This window comes from Neoarius graeffei, chromosome 12, assembly GCF_027579695.1.
Source record: "Neoarius graeffei isolate fNeoGra1 chromosome 12, fNeoGra1.pri, whole genome shotgun sequence".
Classification (NCBI taxonomy): Eukaryota; Metazoa; Chordata; class Actinopteri; order Siluriformes; family Ariidae; genus Neoarius; species Neoarius graeffei.
This window is the reverse complement of record NC_083580.1, coordinates 8554917-8578758: the sequence shown is the minus strand read 5'-3', so window position 1 is coordinate 8578758 and position 23842 is coordinate 8554917. Positions and strand designations below refer to the sequence as shown.

Here is a 23842-nt window from a genome sequence, read left to right as displayed (position 1 = left end):
AGTGTAATTCACCCACCAACGTAGAATTTCTGACGATTGGCAATGTAAAGATCAAACCCACTTCGGAGGTGAGGGACCTTGGTATCATACTTGACCGTCATCTAACATTTAAGACTCATGTCCGTACAGTATGCCCAGTCAGCGTACCAGTCCCAGTCCCGAATGACCATTGGAAGAATCATAAAAATACCTTTCTGATTATGAAAGTTCATGTATTACTGTAATTTCATCGAAAGTTCATTACTGCAACGCCGTTCTCTACGGCCTCCCAACAACAGGGATCAAGAAACTAGAGCGTCTACAGAATACAGCGGCCCAAATCATCTCAAGAACCAAGAAGTCCCAACATATATTACACCAGTCTTAAGAGAGCTTCACTGGCTGGCAGTAGAAGAAAGGATTTGATATAAAATCTTGTTAACAACATACAAAGCTATACGATAAATAGCATTGCTCCTGATTACATCACGGAGCTTCTACATGAATACAAGCCAGCACGTGTTCTATGGTCTGCATCTAGGAACAATTTAATAATTCCCTAAACTAGACTTCCCACGTATGGTGACGAAGCATTTAGCGGCACTGCTCCAAAGCTATGGAACAGTCTTCCATCTTATCTTAAACAAGCCACTACACCTGAAGCATTTAAATCTCGACTAAAGACTTTCCTCTTTCGCAAAGCCTACGGATTTTAACTCGTAATAATAATCGAAAGTATTATTATTATTATTACTACCACCACCACCACCTCCTCACCCGGGACAGGGTCCACCAGGGGGCGAGGTATAGTTTTCGATCGGGTTTCTTCGTTTTTTTTTTTTTTGTTAACGATATTACAGGAAAACGGCTGGACCGATCTTCATGAACCCTTCAGGACAGATGGGCATTGGTCTCAAACAGAACCTCCAACATTTTGAGAGTCATCCGGTCAAGGTCACCAAAATGGTTTAAATGTTTTTTGTTGTGTCTACTACCTCATATAGAGGCGCTAGCCACTACGTCATCGTGCTGTAAGAATGTAATGATCGCGCACTGTGCATGCGCGTACACGTGTTCCGATTAAAATGGCTGGTGAGTGTATACAATTCGGTTCACTGTTCGAAATAAATGGACTCGACTAAAGAAATCGCTTTCAGACATGTTGATGCTTATTACAGAGGGAAAGTGCATTCCACTGAGCTCTAGCGCCGGGCCATTTCTGGGAAATAAGAGTTTGGGTCATGGCGACAGCGTGCGTATGTCAGGCTCGGTTTGGAGGTTTCAGTTCCGAAAACTGTAAGAGTAGAATAATATAAAAGTATGGACACTTGGGATATTTTATTTCTGTGATTTTTAAACTGTTCATTTTTGGATTACGCTTCATTTTTGTGGCTACTACCTCATAGAGTAAATATATATATATGCTATATTTACTGCATGGACATGGGATCAGAAAACTATTTTATTTATAAGCAGTAGCCACATGTACAACCCCGATTCCAAAAAAGTTGGGACAAAGTACAAATTGTAAATAAAAATGGAATGCAATGATGTGGAAGTTTCAAAATTCCAGATTTTATTCAGAATAGAACATAGATGACATATCAAATGTTTAAACTGAGAAAATGTATCATTTAAAGAGAAAAATTAGGTGATTTTAAATTTCATGACAACACATCTCAAAAAACTTGGGACAAGGCCATGTTTACCACTGTGAGACATCCCCTTTTCTCTTTACAACAGTCTGTAAACGTCTGGGGACTGAGGAGACAAGTTGCTCAAGTTTAGGGATAGGAATGTTAACCCATTCTTGTCTAATGTAGGATTCTAGTTGCTCAACTGTCTTAGGTCTTTTTTGTCGTATCTTCCGTTTTATGATGCGCCAAATGTTTTCTATGGGTGAAAGATCTGGACTGCAGGCTGGCCAGTTCAGTACCCGGACCCTTCTTCTACGCAGCCATGATGCTGTAATTGATGCAGTATGTGGTTTGGCATTGTCATGTTGGAAAATGCAAGGTCTTCCCTGAAAGAGACGTCGTCTGGATGGGAGCATATGTTGCTCTAGAACCTGGATATACCTTTCAGCATTGATGGTGTCTTTCCAGATGTGTAAGCTGCCCATGCCACACGCACTAATGCAACCCCATACCATCAGAGATGCAGGCTTCTGAACTGAACGCTGATAACAACTTGGGTCGTCCTTCTCCTCTTTAGTCCGAATGACACGGCGTCCCTGATTTCCATAAAGAACTTCAAATTTTGATTTGTCTGACCACAGAACAGCTTTCCACTTTGCCACAGTCCATTTTAAATGAGCCTTGGCCCAGAGAAGACGTCTGCGCTTCTGGATCATGTTTAGATACGGCTTCTTCTTTGAACTATAGAGTTTTAGCTGGCAACGGCGGATGGCACGGTGAATTGTGTTCACAGATAATGTTCTCTGGAAATATTCCTGAGCCCATTTTGTGATTTGCAATACAGAAGCATGCCTGTATGTGATGCAGTGCCGTCTAAGGGCCCGAAGATCACGGGCATCCGGTATGGTTTTCCGGCCTTGACCCTTACGCACAGAGATTCTTCCAGATTCTCTGAATCTTTTGATGATATTATGCACTGTAGATGATATGTTCAAACTCTTTGCAATTTTACACTGTCGAACTCCTTTCTGATATTGCTCCACTATTTGTCGGTGCAGAATTAGGGGGATTGGTGATCCTCTTCCCATCTTTACTTCTGAGAGCCGCTGCCACTCCAAGATGCTCTTTTTATACCCAGTCATGTTAATGACCTATTGCCAATTGACCTAATGAGTTGCAATTTGATCCTCCAGCTGTTCCTTTTTTGCACCTTTAACTTTTCCAGCCTCTTATTGCCCCTGTCCCAACTTTTTTGAGATGTGTTACTGGCATGAAATTTCAAAATGTCTCACTTTCGACATTTGATATGTTGTCTATGTTCTATTGTGAATACAATATCAGTTTTTGAGATTTGTAAATTATCGCATTCCGTTTTTATTTACAATTTGTACTTTGTCCCAACTTTTTTGGAATCGGGGTTGTATACATAGGGTACCTATTTTTTTCGCGCCATCTTCCTTCATATTCATACCGGGCGAGGTTTGTTTTGCCTGGCAACACTTGTTCTGTTTGTTTTTTTTCCTTACATTGTGTACCTATCTAATCTATTTGCGCTGTAACGTTTCTAATTTGCACTACACTTTTCTATCGTACGCTACACCAAGGTCTTGGAGAACACCATTATGTTATACTGTATGCTTGTATATTGTATAGAAAGACAAGACAGCTCTCTATTCTATGGAATCAATTTTGTGCCAAAATGTTCATACAATACTTTTGAAATATCAAACAAAAACGACAAATCAAAATACAAAAAAAAAAAAAAAAAAAAGTCAAATTTTTTAGACTGGCAAACAAATTATTCATGTAATCGTGCAAAATACCAGTCTATTACTCTTCAGAAACCTTTTATTTTTGTTCCGCGTCTTTCTCAGTTTTGTTTGACGTAATTTATTTTGGTTGCGATTCCAGCTTTCTCGTTTGCGCTCCCTGACTTTTTGCTTGCAGTTTTGGCACAAACTTCACGTGTGGGTGGGCTGTCCAGGAATGCATTCCCCATGTTGCGGCCATTTCCTACTCGGATTCTGGCGGACTGTTTGACGAGTGACCGATCCATTGACGGTAAACAAGGATCGAGTGGACTTGTGTACTACTACAACACATTTGTCCCGCACTTACACTTTGTTGAATTAATTCAATATCATAGTCGCCACTTAAGTCCACTCGATCCTTGTTTACCGTCAATGGATCGGTCACTCGTCAAACAGTCCGCCAGAATCCGAGTAGGGAATGGCCGCAACAGCCTCCGGGGGAATGGCTGAGCGTAGCTGTCAGTCAAACACAAGTTAGCCAATGGGAATGCATTCCTGGACAGCCCACCAACACGTGAAGTTTGTGCCAAAACTGCAAGCAAAAAGTCAGGGAGCGCAAACGAGAAAGCTGGAATCGCAACCAAAATAAATTGTCAAACAAAACCGAGAAAGACGCGGAACAAAAATAAAAGGTTTCTGAAGAGTAATAGACTGATATTTTGCACGATTACACGAATAATTTGTTTGCCAGTCTAAAAAATTTGACTTTTTTTTTGTATTTTGATTTGTCGTTTTTGTTTGATATTTCAAAAGTATTGTATGAACATTTTGGCACAAAATTGATTCCATACTATTCAAGTTTATTTCTATAGCGCTTTTCACAATAGACATTGTCGCAAAGCAGCTTTACAGAATTTGAATGACTCCAAACATGAGCCAATTTCATCCCCAATCTATCCCCAATGATCAAGCCCGTGGCGACGGTGGCAAGGAACTGCATCCACCCTTCATGCCTATCCCTACTTTTGATACCTAGTCAATAAATCGGCCCTATATCAAATCAAATACATGCCTCAGCACAGATAGGGTCACCATGTTTCCCCTAAGTTTACTGGGTTTTGAGGGGGTGGTAGTGGTGCTGGATGAGGACGGTCCCCTGCAGGACCCCTCCCTCCCTCCCCGCGGCTCCTATTACAAAGCATTTGGACCTGAACAAACAGTTAAAGGAGTCGTATCTGAGCCTTCACATTTATTACCTCGTCCGTGACAGAGGAAGCAGGGTGAGGTATTGCAATCAGTGCGGTTTGTTTGTTTGTTTGTGTCTCTGTCTGTTAACAATTTAGCGTCTAGACGGTTGCACTGATTGACTTTAAAAAATTTTCATTGTAGGTGGCCAATGGTCCGTAGATTACCTGATTTGGGGTAACCGGGTTAAGGTGAAGGTCACCGGAAAGGTCAACCTTTCCGTCAAAATAACATTTTCCATTATAACTCAAAAACGGTTGCCGATAGACAAATGTTTACTATTATGAGCATATAGGAACTCCCATATGGCCTTTCGTTTGGCACCATGATCTTTGACCTTGACAGGTCAGACTCAAGGTCACGGATTTTCAGAGGGCCGTAACTTGAAAAAGGTTGATGGTAGACACACACCGTTATCAACTTATAGGACGTGCCATATGGGCTTTCATTTGGCACCATGATCTTTGACCTTGAAAGGTCAAACTGAAGGTCATGGGTTTTCAAAGGGCTATAACTTTAGAATGGTTCAAGATAGCCAGATGTTTGCCATTATCAACAAAAGAAGTTCCATACGGGCTTTCAGTTGCCGCCATGACCTTTGACCTTGAATGACTTTGAAATGTCAAACTCAAGGTCATGGATTTTCATAGGACTATAAGCTGACAGCTGGTTATTGAGAAATATTACCATTATCAACATATAGGTATAAAATAAAGTGCTGCCGGCCGAGGTTAGTTTTGCCTGGCAACACTTGGTTTAGAACAATAATTAGAACCGTTTTTACAACAGAACCATTGTTTTACAGCAATTTGTTTTACAATAGAACATTTCTTTTTTTTTAGATATCTTTTTGGGCTTTTTTCACCTTTATTGGATAGGACAGTGTAAAGACAGGAAATGAGTGGGAGAGAGAGACGGGAAGGGATCGGGAAATGACCTCGGGTCGGAATCGAACCCGGGTCCCTGGATTTATGGTATGGCGCCTTATCCACCTGAGCCACGACGCCCCCAACAATAGAACATTTCTTTGAGAAATCTTTTTTAACAAGTATTAAGAGATTAAAAAGGCATATGAACCATTTATAGTTGCAATTGATTTATAATTCTAATTCGAAAGTCGGAGAGCTCATTTCATTCTTTTGCCGCTTGGCGGGGTTCTGACATTGCTAACTATTGTTTGAATCGAATCTTTTTTTAGCACACGAGAGGAGAGCGAAGCGGATGGGGAACTGGCAGGTTGAGCAGGGGATGTTTCTGCATGGTCCTAGTACCTGCATGCTCTCCTGTTTTTGAGCAGGCACTCTTTCCGCATGGTCCTAATGCCTGCACACCTGTTCCCCCCCCCGAGACTTTAAAATGCGTCTCTGTGGGCAGGGGTGTATTGGATACTGCCCGCCCAATATAATTGTAGAGGAAACACTGGGCCATGTGACCATTTCATCTGTCATCTGACTGTGTGTATATATATATATATATATATATATATATATATATATATATATATATATGACCAAATAAAGGTGTTGTTTAAACCAAGTCTGTTCGTTCACTAATTCCTAGACACTGTAAGCAATATGTAAATTAAGGTACTGCCCAAGGCCCCCCCCATTTTTTGACAAGTCCCACCTCACGCACTATGACTGGCTAATTTACATAAATGCCACAGGTTCGAGGTTAAACAATTCATTTATTATTGCCTTAATCCATGTGACGGCTGCGTTGTTGAATTCTGACATCTGATTGGTCAGTAGGTGGTGAATTTCCTGATCAGTTAAAGAGATGCGATTTTATAATTCCAGCTATCAGATCACCCTCTGCTCTGGCGTGACAGGCGTACGGTTGCGCGCGGACATCGTTGTGTAGGAGCGGACATACGGTACTGAACACGAAGGGGGAACAGAGAGAAAGGGCACTGAGGGACCAACACACTCAGATGCAGTAGGAACTCACCTGCATGTATCGGATCTGCAGCGTTAAGGAAGCAAAGTGGCATATGTAAGCAGAGCACATCAACTCACACACACACATTCGCACACATCCTTGGGAATAAGGAAGGAAGAATCATTTAGTCTTTCTCCAAATGAGCTCTCAAACACGATAGTATCTCTCTCGCACTTATTCACACACACAAACACCATTATGAGTTCAAGTGGCTTGCTCACCATAGGCTGTCGAACTTCCACCTTAATGATGTCCTCGTAGATATCGTCTCCTTCATCTTCACACGGCACACAGTCATAGATGTCGTCCTCACCCACATCGTGCTCACTGGAGAGTAGATTTAACACACGCACATTAACAGATGAACAAAAGCACATAATCTTCAGTAATTTCCATTTACATGTGAAACAAGCTAACGCAGCTTAAAACAAATGCCCCAAGGTGTTGAACATAATGGTTCGAATAATATTCCCACGCTTTTCAAACACTGGAAAAAATCTTAATATCTTAATTCAGTGTCCTTCACACAACAATATGTTATATAGTGAGCTCGTTGATAAAATGAAAAGGAAAAAAAAACGCTTTCGGACACTACTCGACCGCACCGTTATTTACGTCATTACTGTTGCACAATTACTGCGAGTTGGCCTCGTAGTTAGCGTGTCCGCCTCTCGATCAGGAGATCACGAGTTCTGCTCACGGTCGGGTCATACCAAAGACCATCATAAAAATGGTACCTACAGTACTGCAAGGCACGCTGCAATACAGATGCGAGTGAGGAGTCAAACTCTCGTGGTTACCGGAGGACCCGCCCCCCACTGTAACCCTAGCTAGGTAATAGGCGAGAGGCCGAGGGCTACGAAAATGGGAATTGGCACCACCCTATGCGCCACATGGCGTGGGAAGGACTTTCTGTTGCACAATTAAAACGTGCCCAATCAGTCGGTTGGTGGTTTTTCAAAAATAATAAATCCCTGCATGTATTTTTGTGATAAATGCATATTATACGGAGCGCATTTCCAGCGTTAATCGATACAAAGTACTTTGTGTCTGCTGCATCTTTCAGTTCTTTTAAATCAAGTAAAAAAAAAAAAGTCCCTTCCCACACCATGTGGCGCATAGGGCGGCGCCGATCTCCGTTTCCGTAGCCCTCGGCCTCTTGCCTATTACATAGCTAGGGTTACAGCGGGGGTGGGGGGTGGGGGGGGTGGGGGGTCCTCTGGTAACCGCGAGAGTTTGCCTCCCCACTCATATCTGTATCGCAGCGTGCCTTGCCAGATGGCAGTAGGTACCATTTTTATGATGGTCTTTGGTATGACCTGACCGTGAGTAGAACTCGCAGTCTCCTGATCGAGAGGCGGACATGCTAACCACTAGGCCAACTCGCGGTTTAAATCAAGGCTGAATACTTTTTCTTCTTTGCCACTGCCTTTCATTCAATCAAATTTCAGGCTTTTAATTTGATTTCTTTCAGCGTGACAGTGTGCAATGCACGATGGGATATTGCTTGGGTAGTGACCGTCGGTTGTACACTACTTTTCATGATGCATTGCGGGATGCTTTGAGCGCACTATATAGGGTGTAATCACTCACTCATGCCCCTTTTCCACCAAAGCAGTTCCAGGGCTGGTTCGGGGCCAGTGCTTAGTTTGGAACCAGTTTTTCTGTTTCCACTGACAAAGAACTGGCTCTGGGGCCAGAAAAACCGGTTCCAGGCTAGCACCAACTCTCTGCTGGGCCAGAGGAAAGAACCGCTTACGTCAGCGGGGGGGCGGAGTTGTTAAGACCAACAACAATAACAAGACCGCGAAAGATCGCCATTTTTAAGCGACGAGAAGCAGCAGCTGTACAAACGCAAAGTCATCCATTATTATTGTTGTTGCTGCTGCTTCTTCCGTGTTGTTTTTGCTTCGATATTCGCGTCAAGGTTTATGCAAACGTAGCGACGTAACTGACGTATACAGTGACGTAATGACGTGGCTTCCCTTAGCACCACGAGCTATGGAAAAGCAAACTGGTTCTCAGCTGGCTCGCAAGTTGAACGAGTTGTGAACCAGCACCAGCCCCGAACCAGCCCTGGAACTGATTTGGTGGAAAAGGGGCATCAGTGTACATTACAAAATGGCGACCTCACTAATATAGTGCACTATACAGTGAATAGGGAGTGATTTCGGACACGGTGTATCTCGTATCGAATCTGAATCAAATACATGTCTATGAGGCAGTATTTAACATCCGTGATACCATTTATGTTTATTCACTTCAGAATCCAGTTCCATAACTTGATTGTGAAAATAATCCGACGTAAAAAGGTTTTAGATTGGTTATTCTTCGACTTAATGGGCCATTTAATGGATCATCCACTTTGTGTTGTTTGGTTGGAAGCGATATTGACCTCAGGTTTTTTTTCCCCCCCGATTGAGCCATTAGCTGGATTATTAATGATCTATTAGGCTGAATTTAAACTGAGCGACTGTGTTTTTATTGCGTCTGGAAGTGCAGCCTTGAGTGAGAACATACTGCGCTGTACAGGTTGAAGCAAAAAATGTAAATAAAAGATTTTAATCTGAACACTGAGTCATGACAAAGCTCTCACTCCTGAGCAAGAACGAAACTGAAATGTAATGTAATTCCTGCCATAAATCCTCACCAGATATGTTGGTTGAAGAATCATTCAGAGTCAACAGTAGAATTACAATTCAGAATTACAGTCAGTGCGTTTACATGCACATAGAGAAAATCGAATTTCTGCCGTAGCTCGACTGAAATCGAAGTTGTAAATGCCATGGAAACACCTCAGCTAGGCTGAAATTGAACCGAACTGGATTTCTCGTAATCGAGCTACGCGACCTAGATTATGCGATTGTAGCCGAGCTACTTAGTGCATGTAAACCCTATCGAGCTACGTAGTCGAGCTGCTTACTTCAGCACTGCCCCTTCCGGAAGTGACGAGACCACAAGCGGGAAACACGACAGCCTCGGTCGGCATGACAACAGTAGTAGCGAGCAGCAGAAGAGGTCAGGAGGAACAAACGAAGAAGAGAAAATGGCGAGCAGAAACGTGCACTTCTGGAGCAATGAGGAGACAGAGTTCATGCTCATTCAGCTTAAGGAGTTGAATATATTAAAATTCATGGACGGGAGAAAAACGCGCAATGGAGAACACGGAACTGATAACTTTGTTTACACTCTTGAATAGCTCTTCTTCATGACGACAACCGGAAGCGTACCGACACGATGGGGCGTGTAGCGCCACCTGTGGCTCGGGTGCACAATGTACCTCACACAATAGCTCGATTTCCTTGTGTGCATGTAGGATTGGATTTCTCTGGCACCCCTGCTGGGACCCTTTGCTCGATTACCGACAGCAGCTCGATTTGGATGTGCATGTAAACGTACTGATTGTCAGGATCGGACTCAAAGAGTCGAAGATGGAATCAGAGTCTTAGTTCGAATCAGCTGAAGTCTAAATTATCATCAAAGTCAGAATCAAAATCAGAATATGTCAGAATCAGAGTCTACGTTAGTGTCAGCCATTTATAAATTATTAATTGACAACACAGTGATTTACACTCACTGGCCACTTTATTAACAACATCCATCCACTTGCTGTTTTATGCAGCTCTCTAAAATCAGCCGATCCCTTGCAGTGGTGGCTCCAGAGATTTTTCCTTAGGGTGGCAAAGGAGGGGCATATGGTTCCGGGAGGGGGGCATAGGTTGTTGATGCAGCAGTTTATGCAAATCGTAGAAATCATTTTTACTTACGCTCAAGAAAGACTCACAATCAAGTCATCTTGTCAAATATGTATTGAGCTATTGTACCATCAAGGAAAACGGATTCAACCATCTAAACCATCTTTTCTGAAAGTATATTCCCAAGCAATGAATGGAACTATTCTGCCCTAGCGATAGTCTGGCTAACGCAACTTCAAAGCTCTGCGAGCATTGGTCTGGCAAAGATATTAAGCCCAACCGTCTCCCAAAGCGCGTGGTTGACCCGCCTCCCTGAAATGCCTCAGTTTGCTACTGGTCGAAGCCAGAAAAGGCTGTGACGAAGCTTAAACCAATCACATCACTCTTTCCTCTGACGTATGTGACGCGACGGAAACTGCTTGAGTAACAGGAAGAAGACAATAATAGCGCGATCAAAGGCGAGACGACCACAACGATAGGATTCTCGCTGAGCCCCATTGATTTGGCTACCAGCGGGGCTAACTGGTAGATTAAACTCTTACCGAAGCCGGTCGGGAGCAAGGCGAAAACGTCCTTCCTTTCAATAAATACCTCCAGGGCTTCTCTTTGCGCCATTTTCAATGAGAACTTCCCGTTGAATGCTTTCAATACAGCATCTACCGCTGTGTCAAAGGCTTGGCGCTGCTCCATGTTCGTAATGTTTCTAGTGAATGAAGCGCTTCCGGCATACTACTACTTCTTTTAATTGGCGGTTGGCAAACAACTTTTTGGAAGCATTACCGCCACCTACCGAAATGGAGTGTGAGTCTGGGTGTAAACTATCTCTACTATAAACAAAATAATAATTAAATAAAAAATATATATTATAATAATAATAAAGAAAATTAAAAAAAAAAAGTAAAGAAAGAGTGAAAGAAATGAAAGAGAGAATCCATTATATTCTTCTAATCAGTCCAGTGACTTCCATAAAGTGAAATAAATGCTTAAAGCACATCTCGCTTGAGTTCCTCTGCAAAATTGCTTTTACATTAAAAGGCACACTTTCTGACTGTAATCCAAGGATGAGGTGCTGCCTCTCCTGCTCAAACTTGACACAATGTTCAATTGCATGCTCCACAGTCTCAATAGAACCACATACACCACACTTTCCATCCACATGCTTTTTAAAAAGAAATAGAGTACTGTTCAGACCAGAATGCCCAAACCTCATTCTAGATATAATATCCTCCTCTTTGGTGGATCTTGCTGTTGGCCTTGCATGACCTACCACCCTTTGAATTGCATAATATTTCCTCCCAGTAGCTGCACCATTCCACTCACTCTGCCATAACTCTCTGGACTTTGACTTAATTAGTGACTTTACCTCAGTCTTACTATAGGCAATTTCTAAGGTGACCTCAGGGGTCACACATGCTTTTTTGGCGTTCATGTCTGCCAACTCATTCCCTCTTATCCCGATATGTGCTGGGATCCATAAGAAAGTTACATCTGTACCTGAGTTTATAATTCCACTAACCAATTGCGCAATTTCCAACACTAAGTCTTGTCTGGACTCTGACATAGTATTCTGAATACTCCTCAGCGCAGAAGCAGAATCTGAAGCAATAAGCACTCCACCCTTAGGACTATATCCCTCTATCCAGGATAATGCAGTGAGGATGGCTACTAGTTCTGCTGTGTATACTGCAAGATCATTGGTTAACCTTTCTGTTTTGCAAATTTTGAGCTCTGGAACTACAAATGCAATGCCAACTTTACCGCCTGCAGACTTTGATGCATCAGTATAGACCCTAAGTTTGTCCTTGTACTGTACACTAATATGGCACTCGACCATATCTTTGCTGAAGTCTTCGCTCTTCTTCAACTCCAGAAGTACTAAATCTATTACTGGCTTCTTTAACAACCATGGCGGCACAACTGGATGTGAAACAGCTGGGCACAGAGCTAGCGCCTGCAAGCCCAACGCCTCTACTTTTTGTGGAACCACCCACCCAAAGCTTTTACCTGGTTTATCTCTCTCCTGGCAATGTATTAACGTAGACTTACTAATATGATCATTTCTTTGCCCTCTGAGGTTAGCCCAATAGACCAAGGCCAGCTGGTCCCTCCTTATATATAGTGGCATTTCCCCCATCTCTACCTGTATAGCATTAACAGGAGTAGATTTCATGGCCCCACAACATAATCTTAATGCCTGATGCTGGATGACATCTAGTTTCCTCAACAGTGTCTTATGGTGATGATACACGGGGCAACTTTTTGGGCAATGTTGCCGAGCAATGTTGCTGGGCAATTGCGTTTTGACTCTTTTCTATTGAGACTGGGCAACATCGTTTCTTTCTGAATGGTTTTGATAATCTCTGGCAACTTTTTGAGATAAGCCAATCAGAACGCGAGTATCGAGTCATGTGACCTCCGGTGAGGTTCGGATCAGAAATTTCAAACAAATATGGCGGCCGCTCAGTGTCAGTGGAGTGAAGAGATGGAGAGACTCCTCATCTGTTTTTACGCCGGTAAGTTATTTTAATATTCTATATGGAGGAATTTACCTCACCAAAGCTCTAAAAAACAACAGACGGCTTGATTAAATGGTCACAGCAAAAATAAAGACATCGATTTTTTTTTAGCTAACTGTAAACTGCCGTTGCCCATTGTTAGTTGCCCTGAAAAGTTGCCCTGTGTCTCACCTAGTTGCCCGTTGCCAGCAACATTGCTCGGCAACATTGCTCAAAAAGTTGCCCCGTGTATCATCACCATTAGATGCAGATCTGTATGCCACACACCCGTAGTCAAATACGGATCTTATAAGGCTGACATATATAATCCTCAAAGCTGACCTTTTGGCTCCCCAATCCACTCCACGCAGGCAGCGCATTACATTTAGTACCTTTTTACACTTGTCTAGCATGCTCTGTATATGCGCAGACCAGGTTAACCTCTTATCAAACCATAGGCCCAAGTATTTAAAACACTCAACTCTTTCTAACTCACATCCAAATAAGTTCAACTTCAACTCCATAGGAATATTTCTTCTGGTAAAAAACACAGTTTTAGTTTTATCTATAGAAATTCTAAATCCCCACTGCAGAGCCCAGTTTTGGACCTTATCAATTGACTGCTGCATTTTGTGGACAATGAAATCAACATTTCTCCCCCTTTTCCACATAGCACCATCATCTGCAAACAAAGCAACATTAACTGATCCCTGCACTTCCTTAAAAACATCATTAATCATGATCAGGAACAATATCGGACTGATGATGCTTCCTTGAGGTGTGCCATTTTCCACTGTATGTTCACTGCTTAGCTCTTCATTAATTTTGACCATGATTCTTCTACCTGTTAGGAAGTCTCTAACCCACTGAAACATTCTACCCATTATGCCCATCTGTCTCAGTTTAATTAGAAGTCCCTCTCTCCAGACCATATCATATGCTTTTTCTACGTCAAAAAACACTGCCAGCACTGTTTCCTTGTTAACCTGAGCTTTCCTTATTGAATCTTCTAAGGCCACCATAGGATCCATAGTACCCCTTCCCTGCCTAAATCCACTCTGGTAGCTGTGCAGAATATTTTGCGTTTCTAACCAGTAGACCATTCTGTCATTCACCATTCTCGCCATTATTTTACCCAACTGCGATGTCAGCGCTATGGGTCTATAGTTTGTTGGAATCTTTGGATCTTTCCCAGGCTTCCTTATTGGGATTATTACTGCCTGTTTCCATTCAGTTGGAATGACTCCTTCCACCCATACCTTATTAATTAAACCCAGCACCACCTCCTTCCCTTTATCTGTCAGCTTCTCCAACATAATATAGCAAATCCCATCTCTTCCAGGGGTAGACCTTCCCACTTTCTTTATTGCCCTATTAAATTCACTCAAATCAACGAGCGTATTTAAAACACTCTCATCGCCCATTTCCTCTTCTAAAACATGCCTGTATTTTCCTATTGTCATTTCTCTTCCCCTTGCCTCAGCGGGAGTGAGGTTTCCTGAGCTATGTACCTTTACAAGTGCCTTAGCAATGGCTTCTGCCTTGCCCTTACTACTTATAATAGCTCTGCCTTCTTCCATCATTACTGGATACTCAAAGTGTCTCCTATTGCCTCTCATTTTTTTAATCATTCCCCATACTCTTTCTAATGGGGTAGTTCTATCCAAAGTGTCACAAAATGCTTTCCAATATTCCCTTTTTGTTGTTTTAATTGTAAACCTCACTATCGCTTGACTCTGTTTGTACTTAATCAGATTCTCAAAATTCAAACTTTTCCTTAAAACTCTAAATGCTTTATTACGCTCTTTAATAGCTTTCCTACACTCCTTGGACCACCAAGGCACTATTCTTCCTTTACTACCTGGCTCAGATTTAGGGATAGCAATCTCAGCTGCCCTTATAACACTGTTGGTGACAGCCCAGCACATGCTTTCAATGCTATCATTGGACCCAATATGCATTAGATTGCCCTCACTTAACTCTGAGTAGCTTTCCCAGTCCGCTTCCCCTAGAATCCATTTCCCTTTTCTCACCACCAACTCTCTAACTAGCTCTATCTCAAGCTGAACTACTACAGGAAAGTGATCGCTGCCCAATGTGTTGTTTAGTACCTGCCAACTGCACCTGGCGGCTAAAGGTTGAGACACTATTGTGAGATCGATGGCTGAGCCAGTTCCTTTTGTCACATCTATTCGTGTGTATGAACCATCATTTAAACAAACAAGCCCCTTCTCATCTAAAAACTCTTCCACAATACTTCCATTTACATCATCTTTATCCCCCCACAGTGTGCTGTGTGCATTAAAATCCCCACACCATATAACCTTTTCACCCAGCCCCTCCCAGATCACCTCTAACTGTTCCATCTCAATTAGTTTACATGGATTGTAGAAGTGAACTATACTCACACTACCTTCCTTAGTCCATACTTCAACACATAAAACCTCCAGCTCGCCCCCTTTCTTTAGTTCTCTAAATTGCATTCCACTCTTTACACAGATGATGCAACCGCCACCACCAGAACCCCCCCACCCTGTCTCTCCTAATGCACGTATACCCTTTGATTGCAAAGTCTAATGAGCTCTTTAGCCAGGATTCCTGAATACAGATAACATCTGGTTCATCACGTAGCTCTTGAACAAACCCTTTGAATTCCTGCCCATTAGCTATAAGACTTCTTGCATTCCATTGCAGGACCACTAAGCTAGACTTATTAATACTGGTGGAGATGATGTTGACTCTGGGGACTCGCTCAGCCTACTCAGGTCAGAACTTATCTTTTCAGGGGACAACTCAGGTACATTCAGGAACTTCCCTGCAGCCTTGGATATTATCTTAATTTTCTCGGACTTAGATTTTACCCCCTCTGAACAATTTATCACATACGCTATGAATAGCACTAGCCGCTCTGAGCTAACCATCACCTCACTCTGCTTTTGTCCCTTGTTAATATTTCCACGCTCCCTTTTATCCTTGTCAACCTCCTTCACAGCTTCAGCGTAGGACAAATTTTTTGTAGCTCTGATCTGTTGTACACTCGCGGCCCTTTTCCTCACTGGGCAACCCCCATAAGCGGCTGTGTGATCCCCACCACAGTTACAGCATTTCCTCGCTACCCCTTCACCACACTGTCCATATTCATGGCTCCCCCCACATTTTCCACATCTCTGACTCCCTTTACAAACAGCAGCTACATGGCCATAGCGCTGGCATTTAAAGCACCTAATCGGGGGAGGAATGTATTCCCTCACACTAAAGCTCATATAACCGATCATCACTCGCTCCGGAAGGCGTTGCTCTTTAAACCCCAATAGCAGGGATGTACTTTCAACTATTTCTCCATTTCGCTTAGCCATCAGTCTCTTGACAGTTACCACTGTTCCTCCTTTAATATTCTTTTTAATTTCCTCCAAGTTTTCACCAAGCGGCACTCCTGAGATCACCCCTCTGGCCCCACGCTCTCCAACCTTCCTTACTTCTGCTATTTCCTTATGACATATCACCTGGGCTTTCATAACTTTATCCCTCTGATTTGCATCTTTACATGCAACCAATAAACTCCCATCTTGCATCACTCTCGCCATCACAATATCACCCCATGCCTCCTTCAACCCTGCTGTTAAGCGAACCAAGCCAACCTCCCTGATGTCATGTCCCTCTTTAAATTTTACCACCAGTTTTAACTCCGATGTTGGTTCCTGCCCTACTCTCTTTCTAACATCCCTACTTCTTTCTCCTACCTCCTCATCACGGTCTTTCCTCTTATTCTCCTCCTTACTACCACCCGTCACACTAGTCCATTGAGAACTACCTCCATGTCCTCTACCCCTACTTCCACTAACAACTCCACTACGTAGGTTCTGACTAATATTCCCTACTTCCGAGGACAGAAGGTCCTCTTCCATATCCTCATCTCCCATGCCCTAAACTAACCCAGACTCAGTCACAGATCGGTTTATGCCAACACGCCACTCCAGCAGTCCTCCTTTCCCGCTCACCACGCCCTGCATTCAACTCAGACGCCCCACCGGAAACCAACCCGCTTCCGGCATAGATTCTGTAAACAATCTATGGCTTTCGGTCGCAGTTCTACTACGTCACTGCCTTGAACACGCCTCTACCCAGGGCCGTTGGAGATGCTCAAAGTTGATTGCCTCCCGATTTTTCGGGAGCTTGGAAGAGCTGGAGATAGCTTGCCTTACCAGACAAAGTTCACAACAGCCCCCCGTGTTGCGTCACACTTAGGATGGGTGGGCCCAGGCTACCCTAGCGATGTATCAAAAAATAGACAGATAGCGAACGGTTTAGATTGTGGATCTTTACTGAAGACTTCAAACTTATACAGATGTGTTCATCCTCGATTTCCGTAAAACTAAAAGAAACAAATTAAGTACATCACTAAACTGAACAGCACACGGGCAAAAACGCGAGCTAGGCTGACCTGTTGTAATGCTAACACACAAGTTGTTTACTTTCTAAAGCCTATCACTTGGGCTAAAAGAATAATTGAGCACCAAAATGCATTTAACATAGAAAGGACAAGACTGTGTTCTATCAGGTGAAAACAATTTGACCAAACTCTTTGCTCCAGCACGTTGCCTCATCAGAAGTCGAGCATTCAGAAGAATCATAACAGAAGAGCGTCTCTCTCCGGGTGAAACCATTTCAAAATTCCGGGGGTGGGGTGGGGTGTGAAATCTCACCTCATCTCATTATCTGTAGCCGCTTTATCCTGTTCTACAGGGTCGCAGGCAAGCTGGACCCTATCCCAGCAGACTACGGGCGAAAGGCGGGGTACACCCTGGACAAGTCGCCAGGTCATCACAGGGCTGACACATAGACACAGACAACCATTCACACTCACATTCACACCTACGGTCAATTTAGAGTCACCAGTTAACCTAACCTGCATGTCTTTGGACTGTGGGGGAAACCGGAGCACCCGGAGGAAACCCACGCGGACACGGGGAGAACATGCAAACTCCACACAGAAAGGCCCTCGCCGGCCCCGGGGCTCGAACCCAGGACCTTCTTGCTGTGAGGCGACAGCGCTAACCACTACACCACCGTGCCGCCCCCGGGGTGTGAAATAACGTAAATAATGGTAGGTAGAGATGAGATGAGGGCTTAGTATCTCTGTAGATAGATAATTGAATTTCAAAAATGTGTTTTAATAAATAATTCTTTTTAAAATAGGAGGGCAACTGTGGTGGCAAGACATATTTTTACAGTGGCAACTGCCACCTTTTGCCACCCCTTAAAACCGTGCCCGATCCCTTGACAGCGGCACAAAAATCATCCTGATACAAATCAAGAGCTTCAGTGAATGTTCGCTCACGTCAAACATCTGAATGGGAAAAATTGTGATCTCAAAGTGTGACTTTCTTTCACTGTGGCATGGGTGTTGGTTTGAGCCAGATGGACTGGTGGTTTGAGTATTTCAGAAACTGCTGATCTCCTGGGGTTTCCACACACAGCAGTCTCTACACAGAATGGTGCAAAAAAAAAAAAAAAAAAAACCACCAAGTGAGTGACAGTTCTGTGGGTGGAAACAAACGCCTTGTTGGTAAGAGAAGTCAGAGGAAAATGGTCGGATTGGTTCGAGCTTTTTTGCCAGGAAGGATATATAGTAACTCATAGCAACTCTTTACAACCGTGGTGAGCAGAAAATAGGGTGACCAGACGTCCCGGTTTTACCGGGACAGTCCCGATTTGGGGTTGTGTGTCCCGAGTCCCGACAAAAGTCTGTCGGGACACGGATACGTCCCGGTTTTCGCCACATTTGCGACTGAGCAGCGTGGGAATCATTAGCGGAGAAATGTCTGCATTTACTATTTTGATGAATTGACAGGAATCGCAAACTTCCCTGGTTACTGCCCCCTGGCCCTGTGGCATGGGTGTTTATTTAGCCACATTATTCCAGACAACAGAACGTGTTGCCATGCAACAATAAAATAAACATTAACTGGCGCAAATGTTCTTTGTCTAGCAGCTAGCAGCAGTAATGCCGCAGCAATTATGCCGAAAATAAAATGTACCTTTTCCAAAGATTTACAGGGCACCTACCCCTTCCTCCGAGAGGTGCAGAACAATGCGCACGAAGCCTACTGCACACACTAAGTAAATATACAACGTAGGCTAATGCATTTTGTTTAGGGTGGGTGGATTGACAGTCGCCTTAGCTTTGTTCTTGTACTGAGTTGGGTAGCCTATGTTGCAAATGCTGTGCGCTCCTGTGGGGGCTTTCCTCGGGCTGTCGCCCCTCTCCTCCTTTACTGCTGTTTTGTTTGAGTATATATTCTCATATCACTTGTCTCTTTTTTGTTTCTGTTTAACATACCATTCTGACAGTTTGGCCATATTGCTGTGTTGAACAGCTTGTTGTACCTTCCATTAAAGTGTTCACTTTTGTACACATCTTCTTGCTTTATTCATTCAGTTGTGGGGAATGGTTAGTAAGGTTGATTCTGACTGAGGCTATGTTGAGGTCACATATTGCCTACATGTGCATATGCATTCTTCTTGGTGTTCTCACAAACAGGTGAAATAAATCAGTGTAAATTTGGCCTATGGACATAGCCTGGCCTATTCTCAGCCATTACAAAATCTGTTGTCTGACCATAATTTAACTGATCTGTATACCACTATTAGCCTAGTAAACTAGACCCACCCACCTAGCGGCCAAAAATATTTTTGCCTAGCGAGTGGGTCTAGCCTCGCACCATATAAACAAAAACACCCCGGGCATCAAATCGTGCCCGCCAATCACAACGCAAGGTTTTTGTTTGGATTCTTTGGGCGGGCTTTTGCAGGAGTGACGACAAAGCTGCGCGACGCTGGAGAAAGCACAACAGGAAAGATGGCTACGGCTAGTGAACAGCGCGCGTTTGACTCCGCTTTGGAATCAGTTTTAGAAGAATTAGACTTGGAGTTTTCGTTGAAACATGAGCAGGAAGAGGCTCTCCGCTCATTCCTTTTCAAGAAGGACGTTTTCGCTGTTTTGCCGACAGGCCATGGCAAAAGTCTGATCTACCAGCTGGCTCCGCTCGTAGCCAAAAGGATAGGGCTAGTTTGTGCAGTACGAAGAATTAATAAACAGCTTTGAAACATTACTTTTTGATTGTTTCTTATTTTCCCGTTATTTTAAATTTAAGGGAAATTATTTCACCAAACACCACTAAATAAAAACTCTCAAAAACAGTTTAAGCAAACCCTTGAAAAAAAGAGTTATGTGGTACAGACTCCAAACTTGTGGTCATTATCTCCAAACTTCTTAACATCTAGAACCTGTTTATTAATTAATACGCATTTTGAAAAATTATTTAATTTCAAGGTCTCCCCCACTGCTTTCTGTCGCTCTGACTACGTCACAGTCACTGTTGCGCTGATTGGTCAGAGCGTTGGCCTATACGCACAGAGACAGTTTGAAAGACAGCAGGTCGTCGAAAATGTCTACGGATCGAGGCCAGACTCAATATTCACATTTAGTCTGGCTTGCCAGGCTATACCACTATGCTACTAGATAACAAAATGCCTGTTTGTTTTATTTCATGTGAGATATTGATAAATGTGAGCGTCAACAAAATGATAAGAGCATCTCTCTGACTGTCACGTTTACGTAAAAAAAGGTGTGCGTGCACGAGCATGGTCGCACGCAAAAGTGTCCCCGGTTTCAGACTAGGGAAATCTGGTCACCCTAGCAGAAAAGCATCTCAGCAACAGCAGAACACCACATTGGGTTCCGTTCCTGCAGCCAAGAACAAGTTCCTATTAAAGTGGCCGGTGAGCTTAGCACTGCCTTCATTCTCCCGAGTAAATGTCATCAGTCGAAGATGACTTTTTCTGTCCTGTCCCAGAAGCACACAATGAAAAGCAAATCAGAAAATAAAGTCAGCACTTAGTGTGGTATAAGAAACCAGATGGATTGTTAAAAGTGCTAAACTGATAACACTGATGCGCGCGCACGCCCGATTGGATTCCACCTACTAATATGTCTCCACTAATGGTACATCTGTGTCTGCTTTGCACCTCCTGCCTCAAAACAACACAGTGCCTCGATCATCATCACCGAGTCAATGAGCTCAAGCTGCTTCTAATTTGGACTTCTCGTTTCCATCAGGACATGACAACAAGCGTGACCAAAACGAACAAAGCTTGATCTGAACTCCAGGCAATTACAACACCGGCTCATTCGCTTGTGAAAGATGGCGAGACGCGTGGACTCGGACGACACGGAGAGGGTGACTTCATACGAAAATTACTGTGACATTCAGGGCAAACCTGTATAACTACAGAGAACGAGTCAGTCGGCGTGTGCTTGCGAGACCGAAGTCAGCCATTTAACATCGAGTCTGAATCTGAGGGCCGCTAACAGCGTGATGTTTCTCGACGCTAACAAGCTTACGAATGAAGGCTGGAGCTTTAGTCACTTTAACAGCGCTGAAATTGGAACACTTATCAAGTAACAGATGCTTGATTTTTTTTTTTTTTTGCGAAAAGCAATACCATGGATGTACGTACACATCCCTTTCAGGTCTTCAACGCCTGTTTCTCTTTCAAAATTCTCTCAAAATCTTCCGTATTCAACAAAGCGAACCTGGCGGCCATGTTTGTTTACAAATCGTCCCAGTTGCTCGCTAGTACCGAAGTTTTACGTCTCTGATGCGTGACGTTATGTTGTCTTGACAACCATGCAATATTATATATATATCGTAAACCATATTCGACGCCCATTCTCCATTGGATAGAGTGACGTAAGACACGTAGGATAAGCGATTTGCGAACAATATTGCATGCTATCGAACCAAATGAATGAAACCCGCTAGAACATGTTTTTATTCCATAAAAAAAAGTGTCCTGTATGTATAATAATCCACAATATTTAACTGACCCTCGCTATAAGACAGTCTTATTTAATCACCATAAACCATGCAAGGAATATTAGGTTTTATTCTATTGACATTCACTGGATATGAGCAATCGTGCGCTCTGATTGGCTACTCTACTACTAGGCTATCAGCTCGTATGTACCGTATACGATGAGTAGAGAAAAACAAAATGGCAGCTTTGTTATCGAGAATTTAAAAGAAACAGAAATTGCCCTGGCGGCACGGTGGTGTAGTGGTTAGCGCTGTCGCTTCACAACAAGAAGGTCCTGGGTTCGAGCCCCGTGGCCGGCGAGGGCCTTTCTGTGCGGGGTTTGCATGTTCTCCCCGTGTCCGCGTGGGTTTCCTCCGGGTGCTCCGGTTTCCCCCACAGTCCAAAGACATGCAGGTTAGGTTAACTGGTGACTCTAAATTGACCGTAGGTGTGAATGTGAGTGTGAATGGTTGTCTGTGTCTATGTGTCAGCCCTGTGATGACCTGGCGACTTGTCCAGGGTGTACCCCGCCTTTCGCCCGTAGTCAGCTGGGATAGACTCCAGCTTGCCTGCGACCCTGTAGAAGGATAAAGCGGCTACAGATAATGAGATGAGATGAGAAATTGCCCTTTCCCCAAGATCTCCTGTTCGACACTCCAGCCCAGTCGGTGGCGGTAATGCACCTTTAAGTTGGTTTGCCAACCGACAAAAAAAAGGAGAAAAAATAAATGGCGGCGCTTGTTGTGGAACCAACCGAGGACGAAATAAAAACTTGACTCGAAAACAAAACCCCCCACAAAAAATACAAAAACAGCAACAAAATATTATGGAATAAAATATTTGATGGTAAGAATTTTTTTTTTTTTAATTTTTCAAGAATTATTATTAGAGCATTTTTCACAAATTGCTCCTGTCGTTTCTCCAGTTTGTTTACATTCTAAGCGGAAATTATTTTGTTGGACGTTCTGTATAAAAGTTTTTATTTATCAAAAAAAAAAAGCTCCGTTTCTCAAAATCCAGTGAACGTGGATAGAATAAAAGAGTTATTTCACTCGTCAGCCATCAGCTCATGTACGACTTGATTTCGTGGCGCAACTGTTAAATATCATCTCATCTCATCATCTCTAGCCGCTTTATCCTGTTCTACAGGGTCGCAGGCAAGCTGGAGCCTATCCCAGCTGACTACGGGCGAAAGGCGGGGTACACCCTGGACAAGTCGCCAGGTCATCACAGGGCTGACACATAGACACAGACAACCATTCACACTCACATTCACACCTACGGTCAATTTAGAGTCACCAGTTAACCTAACCTGCATGTCTTTGGACTGTGGGGGAAACCGGAGCACCCGCAGGAAACCCACGGGGAGAACATGCAAACTCCACACAGAAAGGCCCTCGCCGGCCACGGGGCTCGAACCCGGACCTTCTTGCTGTGAGGCGACAGCGCTAACCATTACACCATTGTGCCGCCCGCTATGAAGAATACACACCCAAATACTGGACGTAATATTAATCATTACATTAGCTGCAGGTTAAAAGCAATATTTATTCATTCAATCACTTACATTTTGCTTTGTGGAATATAAATCAGTCCACGCTGGAGACCACAGTCAAGCACACGCTCTTTATCTAGTTTCTTTCGGTGTAGAAACACACAGGGTCAACACGGCTAAACTTTAAAACTCGTCAGACTCGTTGACACGACCAGACTTGCATTCCTTACTCGTGCAACTACAACAACAAAACCGATTCGCTTCAGTGTAGATCCAGAATAAGTCGTGGACGCTACTGAGAAACCTTCAAGGTGAAGAACTGAATAATAAACCTGGATTTTAAGGCGTTACGGTCATTTAAGAAAAGAAAACAGAGGCAGAAACCTTTCAACCCCTGTACAATAACTAATCAAACATTTGAGCTTGACTTCGTTTCTTCTTTCGCTGAAATATGACAGGAATGTTTTTTGCATTTCCTCGGAATCAGGAAAAAGTGTCGTCTTAATCAAATACGTTTGGTCAGCATACACAGGTTGTAGCAAATAATGAGGAAAAGTTCTTGCATGTTTTCCCCTCAAACAAGCCTGAGGAGAGCATTAGTTGGATGAAGCTTAGTGCAGTGATCCGTGACAGACTTCATGGTGAGTGTGTGAGGGCAGAATCTAGCGCTTCCCCACCAAAAAATATATATATATATCCCTCACTGATTTTCAGTCTGATTTAACTCAGAACAGCGAAGGAAATA

The 23842-nt window shown here is 43.3% G+C and overlaps 1 protein-coding gene across 3 annotated transcripts in view; it reads right to left on the bottom strand.

Moving 5' to 3' along the window:
* vav2 (vav 2 guanine nucleotide exchange factor) overlaps positions 1-23842 on the bottom strand; it is a 463113-nt gene that overhangs the window by 96657 nt on the left and 342614 nt on the right. For all 3 annotated transcript variants that reach the window (XM_060935481.1, XM_060935479.1, XM_060935480.1), the window contains exon 5: positions 6775-6880. In XM_060935481.1, the coding sequence (XP_060791464.1) occupies positions 6775-6880 (106 nt within the window). The remainder of the gene's footprint in view (positions 1-6774; positions 6881-23842) is intronic.